Here is a 15,627-nt window from a genome sequence, read left to right on the forward strand (position 1 = left end):
AGGGGGTCCTTGCTTTAACATATTTTTCTTTACATATCTGAAAGATGACCATTAGATACCGCATACCGTTTTTCTTGAGTTAACAGAAAAATAACGTAAAACTTTATTGTTATTATCAAATTTATTAAGCTCTCTCGCCAATATACCTCAAAATTAGCCAGCTGTTTGTGTCCGCAAACTACAAAATGGTACATGTAGCACAACCCACTTCTTTGTACAATATTTTGTTAACTGACCGATACATTTATGTTTTTATCTTGTTTTTAAATTATACTTGTTTTCATTCATGTTTTTGTTAATGTGGAATGCATTATCTTTGTATACGTATTTGTTTGTATTTTTGCAATTTATTCTGTAAAGCACTTTTGAACGTGTACAAGTGCATGAAAAGAGTGCTATATAAATGTGGTATAATAATAATAATAATAATAATGTCCCAATTATTCGGGTAAAAGAGATACAGACATATCAATTATTTTTGGATCTTTAGTACTTTCCCCACTCAAGAAATAGTCTATATATCATAAAACGTTGACATATCTTAACAGACCACCCTTCAAATATAGATTGCCGGTTTTTCTGCAATTTGCTTTATAAATAACTTCAATTACCTCGTTGCAAATCTTTGTCCTGAGAAAAAATATAAAAACTTAATCAATTTTACAAGTCCATGTATTAATTGGTTGATAGTTCAATCATTCTTCACATATACATGCAATAATTACTAATCTTAGTTAGGAGTGACTGAAAAAGGAAACAGTCCATATAATTCTGGTATCATCAAATCAACAAAACTCCCATCAGAGCCCTCTTTAGGGTACATGTATTGGATTAGTCCTACATCATTACTAGTATTACATATTCATCCAATCCAGTTCAGAACAAGAAGTCATTTTAAGATAAAAAAGAGCAATGTCCACTTACCAAGACCCAACCATGTAGACACTTTATCCTCTGAATCCCTCCAGCTATGATATACATTCAAGCTAGGGTGATAGAATTCCAACCAGTACGATATGCATTCAGGCTAGTGCGGTTGAATCTCTACCCCTTGAATATGCATTCAGGCTAGTGCGGTTGAATCTCTACCCCTAGAATATGCATTCAGGCTAATGTGGCTGAATCCCTTCCACTAGGATATGCACCAAAGCTAGTGTGGTTAAATTTCATGTGTTATTTAATTTAGGGGAAGTCTGAACTTGAAAGCTTTATACATGTTATTGTAATGGTTTAAAGCAAAACTTGCATTACATCTGGGGTATCACTGCCTTTTATTAATTTACATCTTTGGGGACCCTGTCACTGTCTTCCAATGGGACCAGGGCTATTATTTATTTAAATGTAAATCCATATAGTTGTTTCCAGGCTAACTTGGATTAAATTCTAGCTAGTGTCAGAACAAGAAAAAAAAGATAGAGTTATGGTTCTTTCACTCTGATCAATATATCACCACGGCAAGTATTAAGAGTTGCAAATTTATCTAATTGTAAAATAGTAGCCCCGACGATACTACCTTTTGCACTCTGCGCTTTCTCTCATTGATATCTATCACTTTATTAAGTTCAATTACAGTCTTTGTTATAATCCAGAAAATGAAGTGTGGGGGACAGACGGACGGATTGACTACATTTGTATCCCCTCTTCCGCTTTTGCGACGGGAGATGTTGATTCATTGCGTTTTCTATGGAAAAAAGAAGATAGGGATTAGGTAAATAATGTCGGTGAGTAGAGATGCGGGTGTTGGAACACCAGCCAGTTTTTTTTCTGCTTGGAGAAGTCATTCATTGGCTTGCTTTTAAGGAATATTTCCGGATTGCTTGCTAACGTTTATCTTATGTAGATACACTGTTAATAATTTTTCAATCTTTTGTCTGTCACTGTAATTAATTATCCTTCTTTTGTTTATTTAGATTGCACATATGACGACAAATACATTTAATTTAACCAATGGTTGCGCATATGACCACAAAATGCAGTTAATTTCAAGATCTACGACATCTGAGTGTGTCTATAAGTTAGATTACATACAACGATCAGTTAAGGAAATACTATGATGATATAATGATAAATCGGTAATTATCGAGCAATTAAAGTCTTAGTAAATGCGGTTAATTGACAAGCTTCATAAGCTTTTTAAGCTGTTTTATTTGATATATGGATCAATTGAATAATAACAAAATATTTCTATTACACACTCATCTATGTACACTTACACAAAATAGAAAGCACATTAAAATCACATATGTACTGTATGAGAATACTTAATCATATTTACATTGTACCATTGGTAAGTCAAATATGTAATAAAGGCTTTAATTGACTGACTAGTTTATTTTTATTTACATCCGTTATCTTTAAATGCGCTTTTTTGAACGATGATGCATTGCACAAGTAGTCTGTATGAAACTACGAATAATCAAACATTCTTTATTACAAACTAGTATGTACACTTACACAAAATAAATATCACGTTTAAAATCACACACAATTACACACTATATGTCATATAAAATGTCAGACCAAAGGTCTTTACAAAGCAACAATAGGGCCTGAATGTGATATGAATGTCACATGAATGTCAGATCAAAGGCCTGAATGTCATATGAATGTCACATAAATGTCAGACCAAAGGCCTGAATGTCATATGAATGTCACATGAATGTCAGACCAAAGGTTTTAAGTTTGAAACGTATACTTAAGAATAGCATAGCACATATTCAAGTTGCAACAACTTTGTTTATAGTAAATTTGTACTGATAAAATTTTGCATAGCTGGTCATAAATACAGAATAAATGTTCATGCAAAATTCCATTACGTTTTGTCCTAATTTAAAGACAAAATCTATTTTCGTACTTAACATGTTGATGAATATGTGCTCTGTTTTGCGACGTCACCGGGAAAACGGACTTGTGTTTGTTGTACACAAGCTGTAGCTGTCTCAGAACGCCAGCATCTAATCGATTATTTCTTAGCATTAACTTTGAAACTGGCCAATTGGTTATACTGTCTTCAAACCCAGATCAATAAACTAAGATCCTGGCTTTGTCGGAGAAAATAGCTGCCCTTGCTCTTCAGATTTGTTGTTAACAAACGATACACGGAAAACTGACTGCATTTTACGATCAAATATACGCTATATCAATCATAAAACGACAAGAAGGAACCATTTCTAGCAAAGATAAAACTACCTGACTGACTAGATTACTCATTATTATATCTTGTGAGACATTACATGCGTTACAACATTGAACATGTTCAACATCAATTAATTTCTGAAGGTTTTTATTTTCAACGTTGTAATTTCCTCATTAAATAAGATATATCCCATTGTATATACACTTGTTTAAAGCCGCACGATTATTCTATTTGTAAAATGTGTTGCACAAGAGTTGAGAAATTCACAAAGCTACTAAATTTAACTGCATTTCTGCCCCATTAAGGTCTGAGTTTGAGGTTAAAAGATATCTGAACAGCAAAATAAGACACAATAAAAAATCGCATTCGACAGCATTAGTAATTTGAAAATTCGTGATAAATGTTTTGTTTTTGTTCAAGAAAGGAATACTAATTTTGTTCAGAAGCCAGATGATCTTGTAGCATATCCCTAAATGAGAATGTCTCAATATAACATTGACAAACTTGGTAAGCCAAAACTACCAATTTGAAACATATATAATAAATTACTTTATAAGCCTTCTTAAAAGTATAAATCACACGTCCCGAAAATGTAAGTAAAATGTCAAGGAATTAAATGATATCTTATTAAAAGCGCATTCTATTTAACAGTTGTTTTGACCAATTTTGTAGCTCAGATTTTCTCACTGGATTCATAGTTGGAATCGGTCTTGTCGTTGAAAGTCCTTGAGAAGCCATATTGTTCATAAGATTATCTATTGTATTCACACTTTGCTGCGCTGTATTCATTTGAACTTTGTTTGCATTCACTAATGGTGAATGTTGGTGATTCAGATTTTGATGAGAGTTATCTGGTGAATGTTTGTCATTTATGTTTTGATGAGAATTTCCGTGAGCTGAATGTGCCGAGCTGTGCATATCTACAGGTTGTACATTTGTTTGTTTCGAATTTGCATTTTGTCCTCTAGTTTCAAAGAGACTTATACCATTATTAAGAACTGGTTCACTTCCAATAAAAACTGCTACCTTTTCTGTATTACCGCTCTCTTTGACCACAAGTGTATGTTTGTTTGCTGGATTCTTTTCATTTCTCACATCTGGAAATATATCACTGGCGGTAGGTATATGGGGAATTGTGGTAAATGTATCTGCGTTATTTTGAGGATTTATTGTATTTTCTTCTACAAAACCAGGAGGAAAACCTATGCTTATGCCATGTTTATTATTTGCAAATACATCACTTGCAACTGGAATAAAAGGTTGTCCACTGTTTATTTTATTTCCAACACTGTTGGTTGTAGGGTCACGTTGATTGGTGGGCTCTCCTATATTTATTATAGTATCTAAATTTTGCGAAAAAGATGGTCCTTCAGTCCCCAACAACCTAATAAGAAAGTCAGTGGGTATGTCCAGTGGTTGATTATTAACATTACCAATATGTTGTCCATTAAAATGAGTTGCTGTTCCTACCTGTTGATCTACCGACGGAACAGGACTAGCAATGTTTCCAACATTGGACACAACTCCCGTATTTTCTACAGGACCGTTCACGTTTACATCAATCGGGCGAATATCTAATACAGGAGGGTCATTTGTAGCAATGGAACTTCTTGTTATATCAATAGGACTCAGTTGCTCCACGACAGTTGCGGGTACTAAATCTTTACCTCCTTGCACATCCGGTATAGTGTTCAGTGGCATACCAAGCAAATGATCAGACATTAACCATATCGGCGCTGTACTTCCCCTCTGTGAGTTTTCTTGATTTAGAGAAGGCTGATTTAAACCGGTAATATCCAGGGCATTTTGCTCCAGTGGCGTATTAATGTTCGTTAATTGTAATAAGTCGTGCCGGTCAATTTGCTTTCTAAAATCAAATTTATCACCCAACACAGGAATTGGCCGTAACTCAACAGGCGGCTGTTCTATTCCAGAAGAAACACTCGAGGTTCCATCATTCCAACAATGTATGGAAATGCACTTGGCGTCCCTTCGCTGTCGGCATAGAGCACACATCATATCTGCTGCAATATCCGAAACCTTCGATCCTGTTGAATGATCTCCGTTATGCACTGGACTAGAAATTTCTGGTTTCACAATCCCGCCTACGCTTCCTGAAACAAACCAAAAGATAATAGGTAAGGGTAGATTTCTCGGAAGCATAGAGCACCACAAACACAGCCTCAGAGCCACGCATTTGCAAAGTAGGCCCACAACAGAAAGAAGCTGTAACGGATAAATATTACAGACGGGTTGCTTAAAAAATCCAACAAGTACATTTTAATTTTATGCAAAATATAGATAGAGGGGAGGAAGAGGGGTGGGGGTGGGGGGTGAAGTGGAAAGTAGAACAAGGATGAATATGTAATGGGAATGCTACGGTCCTTAATCTCAGTTACACTATAACGTAAACCACAGTAGCGCAGATATTCATGTACCAAAGACAAACACCCACACCCACACACAACTAACTAACATAGGTAACAGTCAAGTAATATAAACCAAACCAAATATTTATAACCCTTTCGGTCCTAACATCTTGATGATACAAGACCTAAAGTAGATATTGGCTCAATTCATATAAAGTTTCGTAATTCTGCAAGTGTTCCCAGTGGTCAAATCTAAATAGTCAAGGCGTATGCTGATAGAATGCAAAAAGATATCATATTTAACATTATTGTGGGTATCCATTTGTTAGCCAGAAGAATTTTGAATATTGATCTTATTGTACATTTTATTCATAAAGGACAAAGGTCGAGATTGGTAATGAAGTGTATAAACTTCTTTAGTCAAAATACGTTCTCATTTACATAACCCGCATGTTTGAAAAATGTTAGTTTCATTGGAAAATCCGGTTTGGAAACACACATTATACCCTGTTGTTATCTAACAAGAAAATTAAAACAAATGAACAGATTTTACTACGAAACCTTGGCATTTCAAAAGCCATACTGACCATCTCTAAGTAAGAGCTTAAACTTTTGTGGAAAAAGACGAACCGTCATATCAATTGCTTGGAGTGATTAACAATTTTGAGGCTGGAAAAGTTATAGAAAATGCGAAAAATCATCCAAAGCTCATAATTTTACGTATTGATCGAGTATGAACATACAGTGAAAGAAAATGAAAGTTATATCATCTATGTTAAATGATACGAGATATATTTTCAAGTGATTTGATCTTTGCAAAGCATAAATACATGTGTATTTTATAATATATCTAGAATTTTATACAGTCAAACCTGTGTTAAAGACCACCTCTGAACAGAGACCACCTGGCTTTAAAGACCACATGTTGTGTATCCCATTTTAACATTTACAGTGTATTTTAACCTGTAAATAAAGACCACCTCCCAATAAAGACCACATTTTGGCTCTCCCAAGGGTGGCTTTATAAACAGGTTTGACTGTACATTAATATCATAATACTGTAAAATAATCAAAACAGTTCTACATACCCGGTTGAAGATTGATTGTGGGTGTATGTAAGGGGACGCCCGGATCCAATATCATTTCAATCCCACTGTTTCCGATGTGTTTTTGTTCTGCTTTGATTGTTTGATGAGCGGTATCTTTTACGAGACCCTTTCCATTGCTCGGATGTCCTGCTTTTGTGACAAGTTTCGGTTCTGTTGATTGTGTTTGGAGATTACGAATATCGTCGGCAACATTGAACAAGGATGCTAACATTGGATGTGAATCTCGAGTCATATGTCCTGATTTAATCATAGAACATACATTTCCACTGGCTGCTAGTAGTATAAAAATGATTGCAAAGAAGTTTATGGAATTCATCATGTAATCCTGGATTGTCACAAATAGGACGTTTACAACACTTTCAACTTCTGCAACTGAAAATCTTGAAACCACTCCTCGATTTAAATATACTGCTTAAAGTACTTAATATGCCAAACGTAATTAAATTTACGGTAAGATAATTAAATGTTTAGTTTTTGTGGTCAGTTAACATTTTGGATTCATATGTAAGAATGACAGAATGACAAGCTGTTCGCTTTTTTATGGTGCTGAACGTGAACAACGTTTCCTATTTGCTGAGGCTTATTTACGTACGCTTGGACGTAATTGACGCAAATAGAATTGAAGCTAATTCATCAGGTCTTCACGTTACACACTATAAATAAATATTGAATCAGAGTGATAGGCTATCGCGTAAAATACTTTCTATTCTTACGTTAAATAACGAGAGGGAAAGGCAAATACAAATTAAAGCATGATCAATCACATTGTGCAATCTCATTATTATTCAACAATGTAGAAATAGATGCAAGGTGTAATAAAGACTTTAGAAATATTTTGGGAGCATAAACAACATCATGCAAGTAGGGTTTTAAATCACGTTTGCGTTCTATAAAGAACGCCGAAAAATATATTTTACGCTTAAACAACATGTGATTCTGGATAAAGTCGACCTTGGTATTATTTTTTCTAATAAAAAGTTACTCATGAACACTTTTTGAAAAGATCTGTTAAAATCTTACTAATAATACAAAAGTAAGTTTTATATATTAACTCATATATTATTAAATACGTAAATTGTGAAAGAAATACTAGTAAGCCGTAAAAATTTGAACTAAAGAAAAGGAAGGAAATGAAATTTGACCACTTCCTACTTAAATTGTGATAGATAGACTACTGAATGACGTAAGAAGTGGGAATGTTGTGTTTACATTCTCGTAGTGGTGTGAGTCAAGGAAGAGGTTTTCCCCCTATATTTTACATTAAGATGAAAAAAAGGATGAACAAATCATTCGTTTAATCTTTCCATACAAACACATTTGTTAAAAAATACACGATTTCTATAACATCATATACATGTTCTGTCAAAATGTTGCTGCAGTAGGTGTTTATTATTTTGAAAAAGGCAGTGTCAAGGGATTCTATGACAGTTTTACCTTGTAGACCTGCCAACTTATATTACATTAAGGCAATTAAGTGGACACGTCGGCGAACGAAAATTTAGGTCACTCAGGCGAACAGAATGTCATATGTTATGTTGGGGGCAATTTTATATTTACCAGCCAATGACTGTTAATCTTATATTCATTACCAAAGTCTTACATTTCAGATTTCGCGTTTAATATCAGACACTAAAACTAAAGAAATTTCTTCCTTTTTTTCTTTATTTATCTTTATCAGTTTGGTTAGGGTACTCCCACTTGTGATTGGCATATTTCTGAAATACATGTATAAAACATGGAAATAAGATTAATGGCCCTGAAAAGCCTGCTCACAATCAATCTGCGCGCTGTTTACAAGTTGTTAGAGATACACTTTAGTTTAGTTGTACCAAAAGGTGTGCAATTTTCCGTTGAACTTTACGTTATGGAAAACATATCATAAACACAGTTCTATAGATTTGTAAAAGTCTTGGAAACCTTGCAATAAAGATTTAATAGAATACTACCGACTCGTTAAATCATTTTAAATTATGTGATAATTATGAATCGCTTTATTAAAAGTGCTCGTATCAGTCTTGCAAAAGTCAAGCACACAATCACTTTTATGCCTGCGATGTGGCAGTTCCAGGAGGCATATATTTTTGAACTGTCCGTCCGTCCGTCCGTCCGTCCGTCTATCTATCCATCCGTTCGTCACACTTGTTTGTGTACTCAGCTCCTACAGTTTTCATATGAAATCAACATGAAGTGGACATTGTGCATATTGCCGGGACTTTTATGTCCGATTATTATAACTCTGGTTATATCTCTTTTTGGACTTCATAATATTCCAATTACATAATTGAGCCGTGCCATGAGAAAACCAACATAGCGGCTCTGCGACCAGCATGGATCCAGACCAGCCTGCGCATCCGCGCAGTCTGGTCAGGATCCATGCTGTTCGATAATGGTTTCTCTGATTGCAGTAGGCTTTAAAAGCGAACAGCATGGATCCTGACCTGACTGCGCGGATGCGCAGGCTGGTCTGGATCCATGCTGGCCGCAAACCCACTATGTTGGTTTTCCCATGGCGCGGCTCATACATATCTTACATACTCACATGCTTCTGTTTCCGGCTAATGTAATTGAAACTTGGTATTCATTATCAACACGAACTGACATCTGAGTATGAAACTAAACAACTTTATTTATTTTGATGGATCAAATTTGTTGTTTTGTTGTTAGTGCAGCTGTACTGTAACATAACATTGTTAAAAGTTGCTTGTTGCTCTGTGGTATATCAGTGTCATTAGAAGTCAAGCCTATGTCATGTTTAGCTCAAATTGCTAAATTCTGTGCAATGCATTTAATTCTATTGAATGACACTTGTTAAAAACACATTTTGGCAATACATTTTGTACATGTATTGCATGTTTCCCCTGCTTTTTTTTTTATTTAATACTGAAATTGGATTTTTTTTCACCGTGACATTCATTGACATTTTGCTGCGTTACATGCTCCATTTGAGTGAAGTTAACATGTTTGAAGGGAATTCCTACAGATTTTTATGGGCATCTTTCTGCGCAGCGGACACCATCTATGGGAAATTGAAGTTAAGTTTCTTAAAGTGGCATTATGCGCATCTTACTGCACATAGTGTGTTTTTGGTGAATGTTTTATAAAAACAATTTTCCGTGGCTGTGCATTTAAATGTGTTAAATTAACGATAATGCCGCATAAGTATTTGAAGTTGATGCTTTAGAAATAAAGAAATTGGACTGATAAAATAATGGTCTTTTTCTTCAGGCTTCTACGCAGTGATCTCCCTTGCCTACAGGTAGCGATTTCTGAAGTTGAAGGGAAGCAACTCCTGCGTGCAGTTTCACTTTTCTTAAAAAGACTGCCCCAGTCAAAATAAGAAAAGTCATATTTGGAAAGTTATAATTTCTTACTAGTAGCAGGAAAATTTTGGTTTATTGGGTTAAAAGCTATAATTTCCTTCACCCTTTTTACACACACATCTATTTCAGGTGGATTTTTACTTGAAATATGTGCAAAATTCCACTTTAAATATGAGGAATCTTGAATAAAATAACATTTCTTAATAAGTTTTATCAGTAATCAAATGTTGAAATGACGTCAACGTGAAAAAACAACGTAGACTTTACCGCGCATTTCATGGAAATTTAATGAAGTTGAGGGACAATATATCCATTTACTTGTTTTTTTTTTACGTGTATTGTGCTAGAATAGCGTTAGTGCACGTTCTTTTTGTGTTATAACATCTGCACCTAACGGGGTCGGGTACCAACCAATCGTTCCGTGGCAAAGCGTTAACGTATTACGGGCTCGGGTACCAACCAATCCCTCGGGATTCTGCAGATGTTATTACACGAAAAAAACATGCGTTATCTCTACATTTTAGTACAAATACAGTGTTGTTCATATAATGTGAGACAATTAACTTTGTATTGATAAGACAATATTTCCTTTCAGATTATTTAGTATTAAATTAAAGAAAGAATTAATAATTTTTTAAACCATTTCTTAACTTCTAGCAGATTACATGTAATCAATTTGGCCAGGTTCGCACCAGTTATCGTCCGAACAGGTGCTGTATTCAAGCGGTCTTTACATAAAATTAAGCCTGGTGACCCATACATTTTTAGCCATTTTTATGTTCACAATACAATTATTTATACACATGAAAAACAGGAACAAAAAAGTTTATGAAACAGTTTTTTCAAAATTTAAAAAACAAATATTCTTCACTTTGGGTATTTTTCATTGACCAGTATTGTAATGATATAGTATTACAAATATGATTATAATATCAAATACGTATATAATAAAATCTATTAAAAGAATAAATCCTATTGCGCTGCCTTAATGCATATTTTGGTTGGTATTTATCAGAAAAAAAAGCAGAAAATAATGAAAATGTTGAAAAATCACTGGCAGTTTCAGCGCTAGTGGGCGTGTTCGAAACAATCACAAAACAAGCCTGGTGACCCATTGTTTTTATTTGTTCATTGCTTTCAGCACAAATTTTCCTATCATATATGTGAATTTGGAAAAAAATATATATGAAAAAGAAACTATAGGAATTCTCTTTAATATGTCCAATGGACTTTTTAATATCCAATTATGTACAATTCATGATTTTTGCTTTAGAGGCATTCATCGTTGAACGGTGCTCATTTGCTTTAAATTAACGACGAAAGCTTAGCGTTATATTCGATCGATTGAATCAGTTTAATCCTACAGGTTGTCGAACTCTTTAACGACTTAACGGCACAGAGTAAAATGACGTCACATATTCGTGCCGGTCCAATAACCGGTTAATATTGCGTTCTCTTGCGGTTAATTGCCTTGGTTACAGGATTCTGTCTTAGGCAACTTTGTTCCTATAAAACTTTGGCTATAGTACGGCTGCTAGCTAGAAATACAAAGCATTGATTTTAAAAAAATTGCAGTCGGAAGCACAAAAGACATTGTCACACATGTGTATCAAAAAATTTCCACTGAGCTGAGAAAACATATGACGGCATTTAACCCCTCACATTTAAGATCAGAACGAACCTCAAATTCAAAGGAATACCGTACATGGCAGGGAGGGACAAACACATGAGCCACTGTAGCGCGATATTAAAACACCTTTGAAATGCGATTCTCGATCATGCCTTGACTCGTACACGGATGCGTTTTGGGAAGGCTGAAAAGAATTGACCACTGAAAAATATCTTAGGTCATAGCAGCCCGAATTACTAAGGCTTTCAATATCGTGTGAGGTCCACATTTACGTTAAGTCCAATGCGGATAAGCTTTGGAAAGCTCTAAGTAATCACCCAGCACAATATCTTTTATTTTTCAAAATTATGCAACGTATAGAAAATATTTGCTCTGTAAATAAATTATTTTACTCCGAATTGATACCGTCCCCACTGCCCTAACCCGTGCACCGAAAACGGCCCCCGGGAACCCCCCAAATTGTTTGATCAGAAAAATTAACTTCAAAAATTTTTTCTTTCAACTTAGGGGGCGGACAAACACAAAAAGCCCCAAGTAGCCCGATATTAAAAAAAACGCTTGAAAGCGATTTTTGTTCCTGCCTTGGGTTATACCCAAAGCGCTTTTGGGAAAAACTGAAAAAAATTGCCCTTTACATATATCTTAGGTCATAAAGCCCGAATTTAAAGGGTTTCAATATCGTGTGAGGTCCTTTTTACGTTGGGTCCTATGGGAAAAAGCTTTGTGAAAGCCCAAGTAATCCCCCAGAAACCCTATCTTTTTTTTTTTAAAATGCAAGTATAGAAAACCTTTTGTTCTGTAAATTTGATTTCACTCCGAATTTTATACCCTCACCCGGGCCCCAAACCCGTGCACCCAACGGCGATGTAATACCCCCAAAAATTTTAGACCAGGTTTTAATAACTTTGAGGTTTCCTTCAAAAATAGGGGAAAAGGCAAACCCATAAACCACGTAGCCCGAATTAAATAAGGGGTTTTCCCAAAAGGGTTTGTGAAAAACTCAAGGGAATTTACCCCAAAACCAAAATTTTTTATTTTTCATTTTTGCAACGTAAAAAAAACATTTTCTCTGCAAATATAGATTTTTTCCCGAATTGACGTTTACCCCGTCCCAACCCCGTTTCACCCGGGAAACGGCCAAATTTAAAAACCCCCAAATTGTTGATCAGAACATGGGGCGGGCAAAAAAAAGGGTCCTTTCAACATCAGGGAGGGACAAACTCATAGCCAGGGTTTAGCCGATATTAAAAAAACTTTTAATGCGAATTTTGTTCCGGGCCCTTTATCGGATTTCCGATTTTGGGTTTTGGGAAAAAAAATGAAAAAAAAATTACCCGGAAATTGGGGTACCTAAAAAGCCAAACCATTGTAAAGTAAAATTAAAGAACCGATCAATAAATTCGGGTACCTCAAAATTAAAAGGGAGGAAAAACCCCATAAAACTTGGGGCCCAAATTACTGGGCCTTTTAAAAAGCTTTGTTTAAAGCCTCTAAAATAATCACCCCCGCACCAAACTTTTTATTTTTCATTTTTGCAGCGTTTTTAGAAAACATTTGGGTCGGTTTAAAAATAGTTTTACTCCCAATTTTATACCCTCACCCCGCCCTAACCAGTGAACCCAATCGGGCCCGTAAAACCTCAAAATTTTAGATCAGAAAAATTCACTTCAAAAGGCCCTACCTTCAAATCAGGCAAAGGGGCAAACACAGAGCCACGGTAGCCCCAATTTTTAAAAAACCCTTGTAATGCGATTTTCGTTCCTGCCTTTTTCTTTGATACCGATGCGGGTTTGGGGGAAAACTTTTGTAAAAGAATTGACCACTGGGAGGATAATTTAGGTAATTTGCAGCCCCAAATTTTAAGGCTTTTTAATATCGGTGGAAAGGCCTTATTTTTCGTTGGGGTTTCCCATGGGATAAAAATTTGTGAAAGCTCTAAGAAATCACCCCGCAAACCCTATCTTTTATTTTTTATATGGGAGCGTTAAAAACATTTGCCCGGGAAAAAATGATTTTACTCCGAATTGATTTCCGTCACCCTGCCCTAAAACCGTGCACCCCAATCCGGGGCCCTTTTAACCCCTTTAAAAAGTAGATCAAACATTCATTCAAAAAGGGATTCCTTTAAAATTAGGCAGGGACCCAAAAACAAGAGCCACGGAAAAACCCCACATTTTAAAAAACCCCTTTTAATGCGATTTTCGTTTTCCCGCTTGGGCTGTTTTACCGATGCGCTTTGGGAAGACCCGAAAAGAATTGGGCCACTGGCCTTAAACTTAGGGTTCCCTTTGCAGCCCCCGAATTACCCCAAGGTTTCAAATTTGTTTTGAGGTTTCCTCATTTACGTTGGGGGCCAGGGGGGAAAAACTTTGGTTTAAGCTCTAAAATAAACACCCAGCACCATTTTCTTTTATTTTTTTATATGCAGGTATAGAAAACATTTTTCTCGGTTTAAAATTTTGATTTTACTCCGAATTGATCCCGTCACCCGCCCTTTAAACCGGCACCGAAAGGCCATGTTAAACCCCCCAAAAATTTTAGATCAGAACATTCCTAAAGGCATACCTTCAAAATCAGGCGGGGGCAAAAAAATTTAGCCACGGTTTTGCCCGGCATTAAAAAACCCTTGTAATGCGATTTTCGTTCCGCCTTGGGGCCCGTATACCCATTTCGCTTTGGGGAAAAAAATGAAAAGAATTAACCCCTGGCATAATCTTAGGTCATAGCAGCCCCTATTACTAAGGTTTCAAAAAACGTGGGGGTGGGGGTCATTTTTGTTGGGTCCTTGGGGGATTTGCTTTGGGGGAAAGCTCTAAATAATTTACCCAAACACCTTTTTTTTTTCATTTTTCTATGCGGTTTTAGAAAAATTTGCTCGGGAAATTTTTTTTTTTTTTTTTTTAATTTTTTTGGTTTTTTTTTTCCCAATTTTTTTTTTTTTTTTTTTTAAAAAAAAAAAACCCCTCCCCCGCCCCAACCAGGCACCCAACGGCCCCTGGGAACCCCTCAAATTTTTAATCAGAAAAATTCTTTAAAGGCATACCTTCAACATCAGGCAGGGAAAAAACACATGAGCCACGGTGCCCGACATTAAAAAAACCCTTTTTTTGCGAAATTTTTTTTCCCGCCTTGCTCGTAACCGTCGCTTTTGGGGGGACTGAAAAAAAATTGACCCCGGGGATATATCTTAGGTCAAGCAGCCCGAATTACTAAGGGCCTTTTTAATATGTGTGAGGTTTCCCCATTTTCGGGGTCCTTTGCGGAAAAGCTTTTTTGAAAGTTTAAGTAATACCCCGCACCCTACTTTCATTTTTCAATGCACGTATAGAAAAATTTGCTCGGTAAAAAATAGAAATTTTTCTCCGAAGAAAATTCCCTCAACCCGGCCCCAACCCGTTGGGACCCATTTGGCCAAAGAAAAACCCCCAAATTTTAGAAACAGAAAAATTCATTTAAAGGGGGGTTTTTCCTTTAACATCAGGAGGGAAAAAACACCCGAGCCCCCGGTTTTGCCCGACAATTTAAACCCCCCTTGGGAATGGGTTTTTTCGTTCCGCCTTGTCGTATACCCAGGGGCTTTGGGAAAACTTTAAAGAATTGGGCCACTGGCATAAATCTTAGGTCATAGCAGCCCGGGAATTTTAAAAGGGTTTTTAATATCGTGTGAGGTCCCCATTTTTTTTTGGGTTTCCCATGGGATAGCTTTGTGGCCCCTTAAAATAATCACCCCACCTTTTCTTTCATTTTTCATATGCAGCCCTATAGAAAACATTTGCTCGGTAAAAAATTGTTTTTCTCCCAATTGATACCGTCACCCCCCGGGCCCCAACCAGTGCACCGAATCGGCCATGTAACCCCCCAAAAAAAAGATCAGAACATTCCTTCAAAAGGGAAAACCTTTAAAATTTAGGAGGGACAAAAAACATGAGCCACGGTAGCCGACATTTTTAAAAAACCCTTGAATGCCCATTTTCGTTTCCCGCCCCTTTACTCGGATACCGTGCGCTTTTTGGGAAAAAATGAAAAGAATTGACCACCCGGGAAAATTTTTAGGTCTTTCAGC

General features: G+C 36.1%; 1 protein-coding gene across 1 annotated transcript; it reads right to left on the reverse strand.

Annotated features, from left to right (window-relative positions):
* Positions 1–2,411: 2,411 nt before the first annotated feature.
* LOC123527201 (uncharacterized) lies at positions 2,412–7,141 on the reverse strand. The gene is made up of 2 exons (XM_045306525.2): positions 6,594–7,141; positions 2,412–5,250 (listed from the first exon to the last, which is right to left on the reverse strand). Exons 1-2 carry the CDS (start codon positions 6,931–6,933, stop codon positions 3,764–3,766), a joined length of 1,827 nt encoding a protein of 608 aa, XP_045162460.2. The 5' UTR covers positions 6,934–7,141; the 3' UTR covers positions 2,412–3,763.
* Between the last annotated feature and the right edge of the window lie 8,486 nt (positions 7,142–15,627).

This window comes from Mercenaria mercenaria, chromosome 14 (genome assembly GCF_021730395.1).
Source record: "Mercenaria mercenaria strain notata chromosome 14, MADL_Memer_1, whole genome shotgun sequence".
NCBI classification, from domain to species: Eukaryota; Metazoa; Mollusca; class Bivalvia; order Venerida; family Veneridae; genus Mercenaria; species Mercenaria mercenaria.